General features: G+C 36.9%; 4 protein-coding genes across 4 annotated transcripts; 3 read left to right on the top strand and 1 right to left on the bottom strand.

The window, feature by feature from the left end:
- The first annotated feature begins 92 nt into the window (after positions 1-92).
- LOC17879027 (pentatricopeptide repeat-containing protein At4g19191, mitochondrial) lies at positions 93-5,002 on the top strand. Its single transcript, XM_006282823.2, has 8 exons — positions 93-365; positions 454-516; positions 743-894; positions 985-1,110; positions 1,233-1,434; positions 1,563-1,677; positions 1,776-2,643; positions 2,960-5,002. The coding sequence occupies exons 1-8, from the start codon at positions 132-134 to the stop codon at positions 4,959-4,961; spliced, it is 3,762 nt and encodes a 1,253-aa protein (XP_006282885.2). The 5' UTR covers positions 93-131; the 3' UTR covers positions 4,962-5,002.
- Positions 5,003-5,631: 629 nt separating this feature from the next.
- On the top strand, positions 5,632-7,449 carry LOC17879490 (glycine-rich protein A3). Its single transcript, XM_006284565.2, has 3 exons — positions 5,632-5,742; positions 6,067-6,338; positions 6,874-7,449. Exons 2-3 carry the CDS (start codon positions 6,083-6,085, stop codon positions 7,155-7,157), a joined length of 540 nt encoding a protein of 179 aa, XP_006284627.1. The 5' UTR covers positions 5,632-5,742; positions 6,067-6,082; the 3' UTR covers positions 7,158-7,449.
- A 466-nt stretch (positions 7,450-7,915) lies between these two features.
- Positions 7,916-12,091, top strand: LOC17878714 (ABC transporter E family member 2). Its single transcript, XM_006285967.2, has 13 exons — positions 7,916-8,044; positions 8,768-8,882; positions 9,105-9,190; positions 9,283-9,380; positions 9,461-9,578; positions 9,661-9,750; positions 9,854-10,158; positions 10,239-10,434; positions 10,530-10,715; positions 10,806-11,075; positions 11,160-11,405; positions 11,529-11,663; positions 11,767-12,091. Exons 2-12 carry the CDS (start codon positions 8,780-8,782, stop codon positions 11,646-11,648), a joined length of 1,818 nt encoding a protein of 605 aa, XP_006286029.1. The 5' UTR covers positions 7,916-8,044; positions 8,768-8,779; the 3' UTR covers positions 11,649-11,663; positions 11,767-12,091.
- On the bottom strand, positions 12,026-14,966 carry LOC17878302 (pentatricopeptide repeat-containing protein At4g19220, mitochondrial). Its single transcript, XM_023778246.1, has one exon. The coding sequence runs from the start codon at positions 14,957-14,959 to the stop codon at positions 12,122-12,124; it is 2,838 nt and encodes a 945-aa protein (XP_023634014.1). The 5' UTR covers positions 14,960-14,966; the 3' UTR covers positions 12,026-12,121.
- Positions 14,967-19,783: the final 4,817 nt, after the last annotated feature.

The following is a 19,783-nucleotide window of genomic DNA, read 5'->3' as shown; positions in this document are numbered from 1 at the left end:
CAATTGCAAAAATATACGGGGCAAATTAGATAATTTTAATATAAAGTTCACAAATTAAAATTCTAAAAGAAGCGGAGGGAGTAATTTAATTAGGATTCAGAGAGGCATTGGACATTGTTTTTGGCTCAGACATGGACGGAGAAGAAGGAAGCGGAATACGGCTGAGCAAGAGATTCGCCGGCGGGAAAGTCACTGGCGGTAGCTTAGAGGTCGATTACAAGACCAAATCCGGTACCGCTTGGAGTCACTCGTTCCTGAACCAGAAGCCATGGCATCCTCTTTCTTATCCCAACCAGCGCCGCAAATGGATCGCCGAGCAGACTCACGCCCAACACGATCGCAGAGCCGAAGAGGTGGCTCGCGAGGTACGCATCTCACTTGGTCACCGATTTCTCATTATCGATTCAATTCGTGTCTTTTCTTAACTTCCCTGTTTCGTGGATTTGCTTGCAGTTTGCGCAAGAGCAGGAATTTTTCAAGCAAGCGGCTCTCATCTCGAAGAAAGAAAGAGAGAAGGTTAGTTTATCTTCGTTAGATTAGGGTTTATGCTATTCAGATCTTGTTTTCAGTGCCGTAGGTAGTTTCGAATGCTTCAGATTAGGGTTTCTGTATTCTTAGGAGGAATTTTATATCTAGGTAAATGTCAAAACGTATAGAAGCATTGAGATTTGGTGAACTGGCAGTGGTTCTACTTAGTTTTGTGTTGTGTTACATGATATTGATTCATGAGAATGATGTGCAGATCGAAACGATGAAAGCTGTGAGTTTCATGTATGTTCGCCCACCTGGCTATGATCCTGAAAGTGCCAAAGCAGCAGAATACGCGGCTGAGAAAAACAAGGGTCAGGGTTCTTCAACTCAGGATCCACTGGCGGACGATAATGTTGGTTCTAAGTATGTGACAGTTAGAGATAATTTATTTGACCTCGAAGAGGAAGTTTGACAATAAGAAATAACTTCTTTTCTCTCGTTAATGTAATGCAGACCAGAAGAATCACAAGGCGGGGGAGACCGTACAGGCCAGGAAAGGAAGAAACCACGACCCAAAGATGTTTTTGGGCGTGCTCTTCCAACTGAAGAAGAATTTGACGTCCTTAAAAATGCTCCAAGGTATTGCCATATTTTCTTGCTCTTTTAAATATGTCAATAGTTAAATGCTCCAGTGTCATGTAGAAATATTGCTACATGTAAAAATGAAATTATCATTACATATTATGATTGAAATTGTGCAGGATGGAGACTGGTATTCCTGGGAGAGTAAAGCCATTTGCAGTGGAAGTGCGTAATGTGAAATGTCTGAGATGTGGAAACTTTGGGCACCAAAGCGGTGATCGTGACTGTCCATTAAAGGATGCAGTAATGCCAAATGAAGAACTTCGACTGAAAAGAGATGATCCTTTGACTGCTATCATTGCACATACAGATCCCAGTGAGGTTGGTCTTACTTTCTCTTCATCCTCATCCTTCAAAATCTTTCGTCAACTATTTGCCATATGTTTGGATAACTGAAGGTTGAATGGTTTATGTATTAGTAACCGGAAATGCTCTCTAACTTTTCGCAGCCTCTGAAGTGGGAGTTGAAACAAAAGCCGGGGTTAAGTCCTCCTCGTGGGGGTTTTGATCTCGACGATCCAAATCAACAAATTGTCGCTGAAGATATATTTGACGAATATGGAGGTTAATTTCTTATTTCTCTAAAGGTCTTTCTTATCACAAATCCGATCTCATTTTTTGTATTTTATATACTTATTTTCCAATTTCTTTTCATATCTCAGGATTCCTTGAGGGAAGCATCCCATTAGAATTAATTAAGAGTATGTCGTCGGATAAGAAAAGAAAATCCAAAAAGAACAAAAAGCACAAGAAGCGTTCATCTCGTACTGTTCAGGAGACTGATGAATCTTCAACAGGCTCAGAAGATAGTAGAGAGAAGAGAGGCTCGAAGAAGCGTAAGATACTTAAGAAGAAGAGCAAGAAGCATTATGATTCTGAGTCACTCTCCTCGGAAGATTCAGACTCTGAAAGTTACAGTCTGAGTAGGAGGAGACACACCAAGCATGTGGATCCGTCTGCGACATTAAAATCTGAGGTTCCCCACCAAGAAATCAGTCGCAGAGAAAAGCATGACGATGACGAGAAGCACCAGAAGCAGAAGGAAATCGTGGATAGACCGTCTTCTTCATCTGATGATTCAGATTATTATAGAAGTCAAAGTAGTAGAAAGAAAAGATCAGAAGATGATTACAAAAGCCATCACAGGGAGAGAAAGCAAGTGCATAATAACGATCCTGTTGCAGAGAAAAATCAGAAACATGAAAATTTGGAGTCTAGAAAGCTTCATAGAGTCGAGAAAGAGCATAGATATGATGAGAGGAAACACAGATACCTCGATATGGAGTCTGAGAATCGTCATAGATCCAAGAAGAAATCAAAATATGATGATCTTGATTCTGGGAGGCATCACAGGAGTGTGAAGGGCAAAGAAAAGCATGTGTATGAGTATGACACATATGATGATCCTGGAGAGTTTTCTGACAGATACAGAAGCAAGAAGAATGCAGACTCTGATTCAGACTCAAACTGTAGAAGTAGAAAGCAGAAGAAGCATGAGTTGTCATCAGAAGAAGAAGAGAAGAAGTCTCGTAAGCATCGATACAGCACCAACCGAAGGAGAAACTGAGTCTATGCTATGTCTATTTGTCCTATATCTTAATTATGATTCCGGTCTGAATGAGATTGAGAGATATGTACGATTGGTTTTTTGTCTTTGTATAATGTGCGTTTATAAAGAAGCTTAACGAGCTTATTAGTTATTACTGTTCCGTAGTTCAGTTTAGTTGTTTCCATTACTGGGCCTCGTGACAAGCCAATTAGCACGTAGGGAGCAATGGAGCTCACAACACGTTTACGAAGAGGAAACAAAAACGGAGCTTTCTTTAAGTGCTGCTTTCCCGCCGGAGGCATTTGGAGAGCAAGTGAGAGAATCCATGTCCTTGATTCAGCGTCGGTTGAATCGTGTTCATGGATTATCATCTGTTAACGCTTGGAATTTTCAGATACGAGAAGCTGTGAATCGAAATGATCCGGTGGAATCACTTCTTCGGTTTAGAGAATTGAAGCGTGGAGGATTTGAACCGAACAACTTTACCTTTCCATTTGTGGCGAAGGCGTGTGCTAGACTCTCTGATATTTCGTACTGTGAGATGGTTAATGCCCATGTTTTAAAGTCTCCGTTCTGGTCTGATGTGTTCGTTGGGACTGCGACGGTTGATATGTTTGTAAAATGTAATTCTCTAGATCATGCCGCTAAGGTGTTTGAGAGAATGCCTGAAAGAGATGTTACTACTTGGAACGCAATGCTGTCTGGTTTTTGTCACTCAGGTCACATAGATAAAGCGTTTTCTCTATTTCGTGAAATGAGACTCCACAAGATCCCACCTGATTCTGTGACTGTTTTGACCTTGATTCAGTCTGCTTCGTTTGGAAAAAGTTTGAAGCTTTTGAAGGCCATACATGCTTTAGGGATACATTTAGGTGTATCTGTACAAGTTACAGTTGCAAATACTTGGATCTCTACTTACGCGAAATGTGGTGATTTGGATTCAGCAAAATCAGTTTTTGAAGCCATTGACAGAGGTGACAGAACTGTTGTGTCTTGGAATTCTATGTTCAAAGCATATTCAGTTTTTGGTGAAGTATATGATGCTTTTGGTCTTTACCGGTTGATGCTGCGTGAAGAGTTTAAGCCTGATTTGGGCACCTTTATAAACCTTGCTGCATCGGGTCAGAACCCCGCAACACTAACACAAGGAAGATTGATTCATTCTCATGCAATCCATCTCGGTACAGATCAAGATATTGAAGCTATCAATACCTTCATCTCTATGTATTCGAAATCTGGGGATACTTGTTCAGCGAGGCTTTTGTTTGACATAATGCCTTTCAGAACATGTGTTTCTTGGACTGTGATGATAAGTGCGTATGCTGAGAAAGGCTACATGGATGAAGCTTTGGCCTTATTTCATGCCAATACCAAAACAGGAGAGAAACCAGATTTAGTAACCTTACTCTCCCTCATTTCAGGTTGTGGAAAATTTGGTTCACTGGAAATTGGAAAATGGATAGATGCTAGAGCAGATATGTACGGGTGCAAGAAAGATAATGTCATGATTTGCAATGCCCTTATAGACATGTACTCAAAATGTGGAAGTATACCCGAAGCTCGAGACATCTTCGATAACATGTCTGAGAAAACTGTTGTCACATGGACTACAATGATAGCTGGATATGCTTTGAACGGTTTCTTTTTCGAAGCTTTGGAACTTTTCAGCAAGATGGTATATTTGGATTATAAACCAAACCACATAACATTCCTTGCCGTTCTTCAGGCTTGTGCTCATTCAGGTTCTCTGGAGAAAGGGTGGGAGTATTTCCTCAACATGAAACAAGAATACAACATGAGTCCTGGGTTAGAACATTACTCTTGTATGGTAGATCTTCTTGGAAGAAAGGGAAAGCTCGAAGAAGCATTAGAACTCATCCGTAACATGTCAGCTAAACCTGATGCTGGCATATGGGGCGCATTGCTTAGTGCGTGCAAGATCCACCATAATGTGAAGATAGCTGAGCAAGCAGCTGACAGTCTTTTTAACATGGAACCGCAAATGGCTGCACCTTACGTAGAAATGGCAAACATATATGCAGCTTCTGGTATGTGGGATGGTTTTGCGAGAATCAGAAGCATGATGAAACACAGGAACATTAAGAAGTATCCAGGTGAAAGCGTGATTCAAGTGAACGGGAAGAATCACACTTTCACTGTAGGAGAACGCAGTCATGCGGAGAATAAATCGATATACCTTATGTTGAATGGTTTGACTTTGTTTGCGAGAGATGAACATAGAGTGCATAAAGATGTCTATACACACTATACAGGACAAAGTTATGACCTTTTCATTTGATATTTTGCATAATTGACTTGTCAGTGCATTTGTTATTATTACTTTTAGGATATAGTTTGTTTGTAATGGAGAATCTAACAGCAACATGTGTTTGAATAATTAAGAAGATATAAAGTAAAAGTTAATTATGATTTGTGGAGGACCAGATTCTATTGGCAATTACTTTATTTTATTCACCACCAATACTTTTTTGGTATTTATCAAATTAAAGGATAAAGACTTTTTATACACTTTAAATAGTTATAGAAAGAAAAAAAAAAGATATTTTCCTTAACCATGTTCTTAGAACTCCGTGTCCATTGCGCGTTCCCACGACGTAAATACTTTGTTTACTAAGCTTGACCTTTTTTATACATATTCTCATTTAAACCCCAATACTTCTGTCAGTTATTTCAAACACCCAATTTGAGCCACAAAATATCAAAAAAATACCTACTTTTCTATGCATCATTAGTTCATAAAACGCATAAGTGATAGAAAGATTGTATTGAAATTGATTCTATGACTGTTTGTTTTCCACATTATATATTTAGACTTGAGAGACGTTTGAAATAATGAAGACTACAGTACTTGATTTATGATAGTCACAGGAATAAGAGGACCTAAAGAGTAATAAGATATAAAATAAACTAAATTTGCTAATTCAAAAATGGTAACGCGTTAAGTAATTAAGAGTATTGGATACAGACGCCCACGCCTATCCATCAATATATATCCAACTTCTCTCCCATTAACTTTGTTCTTCTGTTCCATTTTCGTTCTGACTTCGCAATTCGTATCGGTAAATATTCTCAATCTTTCTTATGATCGCACTTTTATCTCTGATTATTCGTATACAGTGTGCTAAATCGATCAAACCATATGTCGTATCTGTGATCGTTCTCTTGATTTGAATGTTTGAATCGCGTTTCTTTTCGCTTCTGAAATTGTCTCTGTTTTTGTTTTCTGTTAATGGTCATTCTTAAGATGTTCGCTGGTTTTGATTGTATTGATCTAAGGAATTATTATGCCTCAGATTTGTTTTGAAGCTAGCAAGTCAATGATGTTGGAAGTTGGCTTGATCTTTGAGCTAACCCTGATGATGTAATGTATCGAACTCTTGTAGGTTTTAAGTAAATACAATGGGAGGTGGTAAAGACAAGCATCATGATGAGCAAGACAAAGGATTTCATTTCCCAGGAGGAGGACATCATTACCCACCCGGTCAAGGTGGTTACCCGCCACAAGGTTACCCACCACAAGGGTATCCTCCAGCTGGTGGCTATCCGCCTGCTGGATACCCTCCTGGTGCATACCCTCCCGCACAAGGTGGTTATCCTCCCGCACCAGGAGGTTACCCTCCTGCAGGCTATCCTGCACCTGGAGCTCACCATTCAGGTATTATCCCGTTAAAAGAACTCTCCTTTCTAGTTTTGCTCTGCTGATTTTTATCTAGTTTGAAGAATTATAGGACAATTAGTTTGTAAATGTTGATAGTTTATGTGCAAAAGCTAAAGATTGTCCTTGAATTTTGCTGGATTTTCCAACTTTTGGAAGCTTGAATGATAACAGGACAATAGTTTTTGTAAACGTTGCTGTTTTCTTTGTAATCGATGAACTGGCCTTTTAATTTGCTAGGTTATTAGCCTGCTTAGTATTGTATAGTTTGAATGATAATAGGACAATGGTTTCTTATTTGTTGATGTGTTCTATGCAAAAACATATGGACATATGCGTTTACTGTCTTTTTTTCTGCTTCATTGGTGTTTTTGAAGTGCTATTAAGACAAACATTGGTGTTTTAAACCTTAACGATCAAAGTAGAAGCAAATTATCAAATGAGTGTGATTTCATATGACCAACTTTGCCGTCTCTTCTTATGCATTCTGCTACTTCGGAATTCTCCATGTAATACGTTTTTCTTGCTTCATCAGGACATTCTGGTGGTGGACTTGGAGGCATGATAGCTGGAGCAGCTGGTGCAGCCGCAGCAGCCTATGGAGCTCACCACATTGGTCATGCATCTCACAACCCTTATGGGCATGCAGGGCATGTAGGACATGGTGGGTATGGCCATGGACCTGCTCATGGCTTTGGTCATGGTCATGGTAAGTTCAAGCACGGAAAGCATGGAGGCAAATTCAAGCATGGAAAGCATGGAAAGCACGGGAAACATGGTATGTTCGGAGGAGGAGGCAAATTCAAGAAGTGGAAGTAATCTACAAAAAAAACCCTATGGTTCTCTCCTCCAGTATAGTCTTATATTACCTGACCGATGTTTCTAATAATCCCCCTTCAAACATATTACATTTTAACTATGTCGGTTTAGAGATTGCTGGTCGAGGAAATAATTGGAGAGTGCTAGTATAAACCTTATGGTCTCTGCAGAAGAGGTTTCTTTAAAATCTCAATAGCAGATGCTTTAAAACTATCTATAATTTGGTATTGTAATGACAGTTTGTGTTTGGTTTTGGATTCTTCTTTTCTTAAATGTCTCTTATGCTCGATAATTTGTTCTCAAAATATTTCTGCTATGATACTGACCTTGTATCTTGTTCTTCTTCATCTCTTGGTCCTATGAACTCCAGCGTATTTCAAGATAAAATTATGTTCTTAATGAATTTTAAAGAAAGTATGCATAATTTAACAATAGCCTATACAATAACGAGACAAGGACCCAAAATTCATTTTGATTGCATAGTCCAAATGAACAAAGATACAACTAAAGTTAATATTCCCTTATAAGATTGATGAAACTAAAATGAGGAAGAATAGTTTTGACTATATAGTTTTCTTTAAGACATGGAAACTTCATAACGACAAAAAAGATTGAATGACATGTCAAGAAGGGCTTTCCGACGCGTTGATATTCGCTATGCTCAGACAATAACGTAACCGACCCAAGCCCAATAAAAAACGAATCGGGTCAAACGAAATCAGATAATTCAGGAAACCCTAACTTTTAAGCACTTTCTCATTTTACGCAAAGCATAACTCTCCCAGGTGCGTGTGTCCGCTGGTTCCATATAGAATCGGCACACGCTTTTTTTTCTTTTCCATCTCAATCTACCTACACGCTCGAATCATATCTCTCAATTATCTCAGGTATTAATCTCTCGATTTTGTTTTTCTCCTCGATGGAGATTTAAATTTTTTAACTTAGATAATTTTCGATATGAAACCGATTAAGAATTTTTGGGGTTATTGGTGATTGGTTCCCGATTGATTCGTAGCTGAGTTTTACATCTGGTCTTGTATTGAACGGACGATATCGATTCAAAAATCTTATAATTGTATCGAAAGTGTTTAGATTTGTTGTTTTTATCATCTCTCGATTGTTTTGATAAGTGGGCGAATTTGGATTTCACACTTCTTCTTCTGTATAAATTGGTTCACCCTTTTTATTCCAAGTATTGAATTTGCGTTTGAATTTTCGGATATCGTAGCTCTAAGATTTTGCATGTCAACTATTACTTCATTATTGTTTACTATCTTGGGGTAATCAAGTTACTATTTTTAGCTCTGATTGTAAGTGGATTATCTTTTAATATTGTTTAATATTGTTTGTTACTACTCTATAATTGTTTCCTATGTAGTTTCGTTTGTGCCTTTGCTTAAGCCTGACAGTCCCATTTTGTGTATTTGAATCTATGTGTTTAGTTTCCAACATAAGTGAGACTAGTATCAGATTGGTATTCATGATTTTCCCCAAAAAATTGTTTTTGTAAACTGCCCCATTAAAACCAGTTGTATTCTTCTATGAAATTGTCTATGAATATGTTGTATCTTCCTCAGGCAGTTAAAGTATATATTTCATGTATTTTGTAGATCTATTGAGAGATGGCAGATCGATTGACACGTATTGCTATTGTAAGTTCAGACCGGTGCAAGCCAAAGAAATGTCGCCAAGAGTGCAAGAAGAGCTGTCCTGTGGTCAAGACAGGTGTATTTTCTTATTCCCAATTTGAATTTGTGGTCTTGCATATGGATTTATTATCACTCTACTGTAATTGGTCGGCTGTTTCATGTGCGCCATGTCAATTAGTGAAACAGAGGATGGTTAGGTGTTTATGTGAAGCCATTAGTTTATAATTCCTGCTTGAAGTTTTTGTTGCGGCTCTACAAATTTCAGTGCCACTTATGCATTGACTTGCCTTTATCGTAGGAAAACTTTGTATTGAGGTGACTGTTGGTTCCAAGCTTGCTTTTATCTCAGAGGAGTTGTGCATTGGTTGCGGTATTTGTGTGAAGGTATGTATAGGCTCTTTCCAGTACCGAATATGCCTCTGGAAATGTTGCTAAAACTAGGACACTAAATTTTTTCTGCTGTTACACAATTGCAGAAATGCCCCTTTGAAGCTATTCAGATTATCAATCTTCCGAGAGACTTAGAGAAAGATACAACCCATCGCTATGGGCCAAACACTTTTAAGTTGCACAGGTCCGTTTATCTATTATTTTCCTGAAATATGGATCCCGCTTCTAGTTTTAAGACAATTTAATCTCTTTCTGTACTTTCAGGCTCCCGGTTCCAAGACCGGGGCAGGTGCTAGGGTTGGTTGGAACAAATGGTATAGGAAAATCCACTGCTCTTAAAATTTTGGCTGGAAAGCTCAAACCAAATTTAGGCCGCTTCACTGTAATAGCCTCTCTTGAGTTTCTTTATCTTTGACATTGCGTCTCTTTTTTGTCGATGTATTCTTATGTTTCCCCTTCAACAGAGTCCTCCAGACTGGCAAGAAATCTTGACTCACTTCCGTGGGTCAGAACTTCAAAACTACTTCACCCGTATTCTAGAAGACAATCTTAAGGTAAATTGAAACCGATCTTAATATTTGTCTTCATGATAGCTAAGTATTATTTAATGGTTTAAGCAGCTCAATTGAGCAAGTTCTGATATTCTGTGCATGACAGGCCATTATTAAGCCTCAATATGTCGATCACATCCCAAAAGCTGTTCGAGGCAATGTTGGAGAGGTCCTTGACCAGAAGGATGAGAGAGATAAGAAGGCAGAGCTCTGTGCTGATCTGGAGCTGAACCAGGTCATTGACCGTGCTGTTGAGAATTTATCTGGTGGTGAACTGCAGAGGTTTGCAATCGCTGTTGTTGCCATACAAAATGCAGAGATTTACATGTTTGATGAACCATCTAGTTACCTCGATGTTAAGCAAAGACTCAAAGCTGCTCAAGTTGTTCGTTCTCTCCTGAGGCCTAATAGGTTTGATTTTCCCAACTTATGAAGGTTTTTCCAAATTGGATAAAAAAATTAGCTTCTGACATTATTTCCTTTTTTTCCAGCTATGTCATTGTTGTAGAGCATGATCTTAGTGTTCTTGATTACTTGTCGGATTTCATTTGCTGTCTGTATGGGAAACCAGGAGCCTATGGTGTAGTGACTCTCCCTTTCTCTGTCAGAGAAGGAATCAACATTTTCTTGGCTGGGTTTGTTCCTACAGAAAATTTACGTTTCAGAGATGAATCTCTAACCTTCAAGGTAATTTGTTTTTTTTGTATGCTGAAGAGGCTAAGTTAAGTTATCTTACCAAGGGAAACAATATTTTTCCTTAATGGTTTTTCTGTTGTTTGAAGGTTGCTGAGACTCCACAAGAAAGTGCTGAAGAAATACAGTCGTACGCTAGGTACAAATACCCTGCGATGACCAAAAATCAAGGAAACTTTAGGTTGAGAGTATCAGAAGGTGAATTCACCGACTCTCAGATTATTGTAATGCTTGGGGAGAATGGTACAGGAAAGACAACATTTATTCGGATGCTGGTATTGTCTTCCTCCATGATAGGTTCTCTTATGGTTAGAGTTTCAGAAAGTACTGTACTCCTAAAGTTGTATTATTGGTAATATCTGCAGGCGGGTTTGTTGAAACCTGATGATACAGAAGGACCAGACCGAGAGATACCCGAATTTAATGTTTCGTACAAGCCACAGAAGATCAGCCCAAAGTTTCAGAATTCAGTTAGACACTTGCTACATCAAAAGATTCGAGATTCTTACATGCATCCTCAATTTGTGTCGGATGTGATGAAACCACTTCAGATTGAGCAGTTGATGGATCAAGAAGTTGTCAATCTCTCAGGAGGAGAGCTGCAAAGGGTTGCATTAGCTCTGTGCCTTGGAAAGGTGAGTATATTGTTTTAGAAGTCTAAAGTAAATGGCTGTTTTTCTTTGTCTCAGTGATCTCATGCATTTTGTGAATCGATGCAGCCTGCGGATATATACCTGATTGATGAGCCAAGTGCATATCTCGATTCGGAGCAACGTATCGTGGCTTCTAAAGTCATTAAGCGATTTATTCTTCATGCAAAGAAAACTGCATTTGTGGTCGAGCATGACTTTATTATGGCGACCTATTTGGCAGACCGAGTTATTGTGTACGAAGGACAACCATCCATTGATTGTACTGCAAATTGTCCTCAATCACTGCTCAGTGGAATGAATCTCTTCCTATCTGTAAGTCTCCTATTTTTCTGAGAGTTATACCGTTTGGGGCCAGAATAGAAAGGACATAAAGTTTGATTAAAAAAAAAAGTTTAATGCTATTGATTTCGATTTATGTCTTTCTTTACCTTGCAGCATCTGAACATCACATTCAGACGAGATCCCACCAATTTCAGACCAAGAATCAACAAATTAGAGTCGACCAAGGACAGGGAGCAAAAGTCAGCTGGCTCATACTACTACTTGGATGATTAGGACAACTACCACGAGGTTTTTGATCTCTAAAATCCAATCATGTTTTATCAATCACAAAATTTGATGGAACCAGTTTCTGAAATGTTTATTTTCTCTTCATTTCGTTTATGGATTTTAGAAAATATAGTCTGGATAAGCATTGTGCGAATTCCAGAATGGCTTTTGCTCAGAGGAAGTTGATCTGTGAGCTCGGGTATTTTGCGCAGCGATCTCTTTTCCGAGTGCATTAGCAGATGGTTCTTGCTGCTCAAGCTTTTGATTGTTGTTTCATCAGTTTTGCTTCTACGTTTTCCTCCAACAGCTTTTATTAACTGAGCAATAAAAGTTTCAGAATCTTTTAACCTTCTTTTTTTTTGGCTTTTGTATTTCCTCAGTTGGATTTTAAACAATTACGGTGATGTTATTACTTGGATTTTACAAGGAATCTATTGCCTGTTGTCATATTATTTTCTTTTCTCATACAGCCTCAAATATTATCTAACACTAACGTCAATAACACTGTAACCAGGGAGCTTCTTTAAAGCTTTATCCTCCACTATCTTCCGTAGACGTACAGCTTCTTCCCAACCTCCCAACCCAACATAAGTATTGGACAAGGAGATATAGTAAGATGCATTGTCTGGTTCCATTTCAAACAAAACTTCTGCAACTTCTTTTCCCAACTTTGTGTCCCCATGATAGTTGCAAGCACTCAACAGAGCTCCCCATACACCTGCTTTTTGTGGCTCACCAATCCTTGTGATGAACTCGTAAGCTTCTTTCAGCTTCCCTGCCCGGCCAAGCATGTCAACAATGCAAACCCGATGCTCGGTAACTGGTTTAACCCCAAATTTTTCCTCCATTTGGTTGTAATATCTTAGACCTTTATCGATAAACCCAGAGTGGCTACAAGCTGTCAATAGGCTTATGAAAGTGCTCTTGTTTGGTTCCATACCTGAGTTACTACTACTTAATTCCTTGAATAGCTCCATTGCCTTCTTGCCCATTCCATGGAATCCATACGCAGAGATTACCGAGTTCCAAGCCGAAATTGATTTCACCCCTGAGTTTCTAAACACTTTCATGCTGGTTTCTAACATCCCGCAGCTACTGTACATGTCTACAAGTGCTGCACTGACAAAAGGGTTAGCTTGAAACCCACGACGGATGAGATGACAGTGTGCCTGCATACCATATCTTGTTGAACCGAGCTGAGTCGCGGCAGACAGAAGACCAACAAATGTAATCTCGTTTGGCTCTAACTTGAAGTGTCTGAAGAGTTGAAATACTTCTCGTCCTGCTTTGTTCTGAGACAAAGCTGATATCACACAGTTCCAGGAACACAAGTTAGGGTCAGCGATCAAGCCAAAGACTTTCATTGCACTCTCAATGTCTTTACATCTACCATACATGGTGATCAATGTGTTTTTCAGTTGACCGTTAGGTTCTCTCAGACTTTTAATTGCTAGACCATGAAAACACTTTCCTTGTAAGATCAGTCCGAGGTTTCCACTAGCTGATATAGTACCCAGAAGAGTAATCAAGTCATGACTAATTTTCCCTTCAAGACTCATTGCTTGAAACGCTGTCAATGCTTCTAAATGGTGACCACTTGATGCACAGCCATAGATAACAGAGTTCCAAGATGTGAGATCCCTTGTATCGGATATCGTCTCTAACAGCAGGAATGCTGAAGTTAGGTCCCTGCAACTGATGTACATGTTTATAACTGAATTAGCCGAAAGGATATTATCCCCAAACCCTAACTTTTGCAGCCAACAGTGGACTGATTTGCCAAAGATGAGAGAATCAGAGGAATCACAAGATGTAAGAATTGCCAACACAGTTGACAAGCTAAACTTTGAACAAGAATACTCACTGACAACTTCCTTGAACAGATTCTTAGCTTCTTGTGCAAACCCGTTCTGCGCAAAAGCAGATATCATTGAGTTGCATGAAACCAAGTCTCGGATTTTTGTTGTCTTAAACAACAACTTAGCCTGACTTGTTAAGCCACATTTACCGTACATATCAATAACGCTGTTGATCACCTCTAGTGCTCTGGATTGCATCTCCCTGCGAACCGTATAACCATGAATTGCTCTTCCCACTCGTGAAAAACATAAATCACCGCATATGGAAGTTATTGTAACCATTGTGGCGATATCAGGCTGAATCTTATCCACAGATTGCATTTCCTTCAAAATACCAAATGCTTCTTGAAACATTCCGTTTGCAGAAAACCCACTAAGGATTGAATTCCAAGAAATCACATCCTTGCACAATAGTTCTTCAAACACAGTTTCTGCAGCCTCGGTGTCTCCACATTTTGAGTACATCGAAATGATTGAGTTGGCTACAGAGACATGAGCTTCTGGGATATAACCTGATTTTATAACCAACCCGTGGAAGGATTCGCCTAGAGAAAGGTCCTCAAGAGAACCACAAGCTGAGATAACACCTGAAAAAGTCACATTATCAGCTTCTTTTCCTAGACCACTCATCAATTTGAAGTACTTTAATGATTTTCTCGGATGACCATTTGCAAGACATTTAGTCACGATCGTGTTCCAAGAAACAATGTCTCGATGCTCCATATGCTCGAATATACATTCCGCGGAGTTCAAGTCTTCGCCTTTTGCATATAGATTCAACAATGCATTGCACAAGCTAGAATCCGAAACTAAACCAGTCTCAATTGCCAAACAATGAACCATCGGACATTTGTTCCACAGATGTAGACTGGATAACGCGGAAGCTGCAAGTAAAAGCGTTGTCGAATCAAACTCAGTACCCTTCTGAATCATCTCAACGAACATTCCAACAGCTGACATGTAACGACCATTTTGATTCAGAGCAGTGATCAAACTGTTCCAAACAATCACATCTTTGACTTTCGATTCACCAAACAGCCCCAAAGCAGACACTAACTCCCCTGTTCTGCCGTAAAGCGTCAGAAGCTGCGAAGATACAGGCAAATCTAGTAGGAAACCACACTTCAAAGCAAAACAATGGACACTCCTCGGAGTCTCAGTCTCTATTCTCATCATACAGAATCTAAGCACATCTCGCAAGACTGAAAATCTTGAATCCACCGTCCTGTTCTCTCTCTTAGGCATTTCGTCGAACAGTTTACAGTCACTAGAGGTAACCGGCGACAAAACAGAGGACGCGAAGTGTCTCTCATGTTTTCTCTTACTAATATGAAAATCCGAAAAACAATAGCCGGAAAAATAATTCCGACGATGAACTGTGTGCGTAAGAGAGTAGGTGACATAACCGGAATAATAAATTCTCAAATATTCCGGCGAAATCGTAGAAATCCTTACCATCACCAACAACAACACATCGGCGGTTTCCCGGCGCCGGCAAAAGCATATTAAAATTACGAATTGGGTATTTTATTGGGCCTAACCATTAATTGGGCCTTCTCTCAAAATATAAAGACTTCTGAAGTCTGTTACTTATGATCCATGAAAGCATAATGGTTTCAGTGACACAGTCTGATCAATGGACACTAAAGTAGACAAAGTAGTTAATACTCTCAGATCCGTACTGTACCCGTTGTTACCTCTCCCGAAAGCATTTGCCTTATTATTCAATGTTTCGTGTTCCCCCATTAACAATATAAATAATTATTACTTTTTGCAATTTAATTCGAATATAAATTCTCATTTGATAATATCAATAAGCGCATTAATTGCAGTTTAACCAGCAAAGTACGGTAGATGTTTCTTAATAATGCACATTGACTTTGTTGCTTTGACTATTCACGATCAATGTACGTCATATGTATCTGCTTTCATGCTCATCAAATTAGACCTAACCACGTGTCTCACATATTTATTGTTATTATTTAGTCAATTCATTATTAATCTCCTTTTCCATTATTCACAAAGTCAAACCAACATTGTTGTTAATTAACATGTAACTAAAGAGTTATGAATTATGATTCGAGCTTTGTAATGCATGAGCATGTGAATTTTTTTGTCATGTTTAGAAATCTGACTTAGAGGATTCTCTTGGATGATGATGATTAATTCGATGAATGTTTATACATTAAGAGTATTTTGACAACATGACGAAGTGTTATATTTAGTTGATTTGTTTATGAGTCACGACGTCGACGATGAATGGACTTTTATCCAATATTCATTAAGTTTTTGCAATCATACATAATGAAGGTATGATTAAGTTTTACGTACGTACGTTAGGCAGCTTATTCATTTATAATTATATTTAATATGTTGTGATCAACTTAATTATATACTAAGTGAAATAATTAGATATGCGTTGACAAAAATTAAATGTAGAGTAATTATATAATGAGTATACTTCATAACGACGTGTTTTTAATTATACTCTTATTAATATAGTTAAAGCAACGCAAAACAAATTGTAAAACCATGATCGTTAGGCATGTGGATGAATATTGCTTATTTATACTATATTAAGAGAATGCGATTGACGGGAAAATTATTTTAAAATTAATATAATAAACAACTAATAGATGGACCAATGACCAATCTATGGTTAATCACCTTATAGCCACCAGTTAATTAAATCAACTTAGCCTAATTAAATGTCTTAATTAAGCTTGATACCAACTCGTACACGAATCGCTGCGTACTCTGTATTGGCCAAACTGTTTTCAACATTATATAAAAATATAACTTTTTGTCTTTGTACACTTTTGTCAGAAGATTTAACCTCCAAGATATATGAACGTTGCTTGTTTCGAACTTTCAGAGGTTCTCTCACACACACGTTTACTATTACAGATTTGCATCATTAACGTAATTATGTGTGTATATATATATATATATAGTGTAAATTCGTTAGCTCATATAATTGTTCTTTTTTTTATTAGTTTAAAATTTATAGTGTATTATCTGATTTTAAATATATGCGTCCCAATGCAAACTTTATTATATATTTTTTTAAGACCTCGACATATGACAACCATACATGGATATTTTTAAATATATATATATATGAGCATAAGAATATTGAAATGAAAAATTATCAAAAAAATATGAAATATTCCAAGATTATTAAATAAAATGAATAAATTCGTGTGACAACTAGCATCTTACGAGTGAAGAGAAAACAATCCATGGTTTCAATGGATACCGCTTAGTGAAAGCCCATTGTTCTTCATCTCCCACATCCTTACGTTTCTTGTATAACGTAATATTGCTTATCATGAATTCATGATTTTGTTTTTTTCTGTCATGGGCGTAGATATTTATTTTTGTATATTCTATAGTTCTTGAATTATTTTATGTCGACCATGCATATTAACTCTAGGGAAACAAAAAACGTTCTTTCTACTATAGTTTAGATAGCAAGGAACATTATTGGTCGGTAAACAAATTTAGAGTTGACTTCTAAAGAATGCGTTAATGTTCGTGGGGCACCTCAAAGTTTGAACGACATTGCAGTAATTGATCTTGAACACCAAAAACATTAAAACGTAAAACTTTTTTTGAATAAAACTGCACTTATGTGGTAGTAATAGAAAATGTAGGAACCATGCAACCTAAAAATTATAAAGTTGTATTATTGAAATTTCGTTATCAAATAAGAAACCAAATTTGTGTTATTAAAATAAATAAAAACAGTCCTTTTTGGACAAAGTTTGATTTCTTATGCACTTAATTGATTGGGGTCAGGTCAATATTGAGTTTTTTATTTTCTTTCTTTCTATTCGTTTTTAAAACGACTTGTTTGATTGAGAAACCAAATCCGTACTTCTCCATACACCACCTCCTTCTCCTTGTACGTAAACCAATAAAGAATGATCCTATAGTAGACACGTATGCATGTACATATAAGAAAATTAATTTAAATGGAGTCCTTAGAACATGCATGGTCAAAATTCTAATGAGGGAATAAATACGAGCATTATAAGAAATGTTTTTTTTTTTTTGAATATTTTCAGTTTCAAGTAATAATTTGACACGTGAATTTGTTGATTGGTCAAAATGTTGATCTCTATATTTAAATAGATGGAATATATTCACCCACAAATAATTTTATTTAATAATCATTTTCTGAATTTGAAATAGTGAAATTCGAATTCTTGAGTTATATTGCGGTCAAAAGTGATGTAAGTGTTAAAAAATATATATATAACATTAGTTCAGAAACTAACTTGTGTGTTGAATTTAGATATTCACATAACGATGATACTCGCATAATCTATTATGATCTACACTTTGTCAATTATTCAACCTTTAACAGTTTAAAAAGGTATGGTTGCAAATTTATAAACGGAGATAACAATAATTAGTTGATATTATCCTTTCCCGCACTATATTACATATAAATTTTGTTTGATAAAGGATATAGTTTCAAAAATGTGATACAATCTAACTATTACTGAATACACGAGTGTGATCACGACCTAATTAAGCAATATCACATTGTCTTTCAATATATGTGACATATATATATATATATATATATATATATATATATATATATATATATATATATATATATTTATGTGATCTATCTATTAGTTTTGCGGCTGAAATGGGTGACTATAGTAAATGAAAGGATATTATCATATTACAAATCTTTTGGTCATGTTTGGTTTTTTTCAATGGCAAATTCTCTCTTGTTTTCTCTTATAAGAACGACTAACCAACTCATCAATTTTTATTTTATGTTGAATATCCTAAATATTTTGTTATTTTGCACCTTTTTCTATGAAGAATTTGTGGCCTCCCTAATTCACTAGACGGCATTTACATTTCTGTGGCCTCCCTCTAATTCATCAGACGGCAACTACATCTTTCTATATTATAGATATGAAGATCTCGGATGTGTCCATATGCTAACTGATCCACATTGATGTTTACTTGATTGCATAGAAGTCTGGTTATACGTACAACTATCCAATTTGAATTCGTAACGAAAGAGGTCCCATAAAACTATAATGCTGACTTTAAAGCTTAAATAATCATAACCATTTCATTAATCTAAAAACATCCCCAACATGCACACAGTAAACGCAAGTCTTATGCTAATATATACTCATCGGCAACGTGTCTTTTCAAGTAATTAAAAACGAAAAGTTCTCAAAGATTATTACAATTTACAATATATAATACTACAACTTGCAAGTTTGGGTTCAGACAATCTAGCTCATCATTGTCATGTCCATTTGTTTTGTTTTTTGGTTTTTAATTACCGATACATGATACCGTGTGGGGGCAAATAAAGAAACAAAATACAAAAGAACATTACACCTTTTATTAAAGGAATCAATAGACGAAAGAAAGAGTGTACTTCGGTAGGGTTTTGTATAGTTCCCAATCAACTTGATGATATACCTTTTTATTTGATGGGTTTATTTTGAGTTAACTTTATATTTTGTTTTATCAAGAAAGTGAAATGTGGTCAAAGATTTACGTTTCATCGTAGAATTTTCCAAAGACTTGACATTGACTAAACGGTGTACCAAGGCCACGTTTCTTCTTGGCAAATAATAGACGAACCCCAAAAAAAGTGTTTTTATTTTCTTATAAAAAAAATATATATTCACAGCTTCGAAAAGATAATATTTACGTCATATCCAAAATAAGAGATACGATTCCATATAATTAGATACGCCTTATTAAATTTGTATCCATATGATGAATACGACCCTTATCGATCGGACCCATACTTAGCCAATTCGTGTACCGGAAAAAACATTTATAACACATAATGTTAAAACTTCAAACCAATAATTTTATTTTTGAAATTATTGAACTCTACTTTGAGGATTCCATATTAATTGGGAGGCTCTCGAATATATTTTCCTCTCAATTATTGTATTGGTACGACGGTCGATATACTATATCCATCTCATTATTGTATGTACGTAACATATATGAGTTTTGTTCCCTAGACATAATGTTTCTTCGTCGACATTCATATTTTTTTAACTCGGGTTGAAAATAGTACTTTTCGTATATGAAATATTACATCCACACATCCATGTAAACGTATGTCTGTCGACATATGCATATTTGTACAATGTGAATTTCCTTGGAGATTTTGGATATATATGTCCATTTACATAATCAAAATCAGAAGTTTAACGAAAACACCTCAAGATGCTATAATCTTATTTAAAATTAAGAACGAAGTTTAGAGGAGAA

This window comes from Capsella rubella, unplaced genomic scaffold, assembly GCF_000375325.1.
Source record: "Capsella rubella cultivar Monte Gargano unplaced genomic scaffold, Caprub1_0 scaffold_7, whole genome shotgun sequence".
Taxonomy (NCBI): Eukaryota; Viridiplantae; Streptophyta; class Magnoliopsida; order Brassicales; family Brassicaceae; genus Capsella; species Capsella rubella.
The sequence above is the reverse complement of the archived record's forward strand: the minus strand, read 5'-3'. Positions and strand labels throughout refer to the sequence as shown.

Coding starts and splice junctions, on each gene's coding strand:
- LOC17879027 (XM_006282823.2), top strand. CDS start 132: ATGGACGGAGAAGAAGGAAGCGGAATACGGCTGAGCAAGAGATTCGCC. Junction 366..453: donor CCGAAGAGGTGGCTCGCGAG/GTACGCATCTCA, acceptor ATTTGCTTGCAG/TTTGCGCAAGAGCAGGAATT. Junction 895..984: donor GACGATAATGTTGGTTCTAA/GTATGTGACAGT, acceptor AATGTAATGCAG/ACCAGAAGAATCACAAGGCG.
- LOC17879490 (XM_006284565.2), top strand. CDS start 6,083: ATGGGAGGTGGTAAAGACAAGCATCATGATGAGCAAGACAAAGGATTT. Junction 6,339..6,873: donor ACCTGGAGCTCACCATTCAG/GTATTATCCCGT, acceptor TTGCTTCATCAG/GACATTCTGGTGGTGGACTT.
- LOC17878714 (XM_006285967.2), top strand. CDS start 8,780: ATGGCAGATCGATTGACACGTATTGCTATTGTAAGTTCAGACCGGTGC. Junction 9,381..9,460: donor AACACTTTTAAGTTGCACAG/GTCCGTTTATCT, acceptor CTGTACTTTCAG/GCTCCCGGTTCCAAGACCGG. Junction 10,159..10,238: donor TCTCTCCTGAGGCCTAATAG/GTTTGATTTTCC, acceptor CTTTTTTTCCAG/CTATGTCATTGTTGTAGAGC.
- LOC17878302 (XM_023778246.1), bottom strand. CDS start 14,959: ATGGTAAGGATTTCTACGATTTCGCCGGAATATTTGAGAATTTATTAT.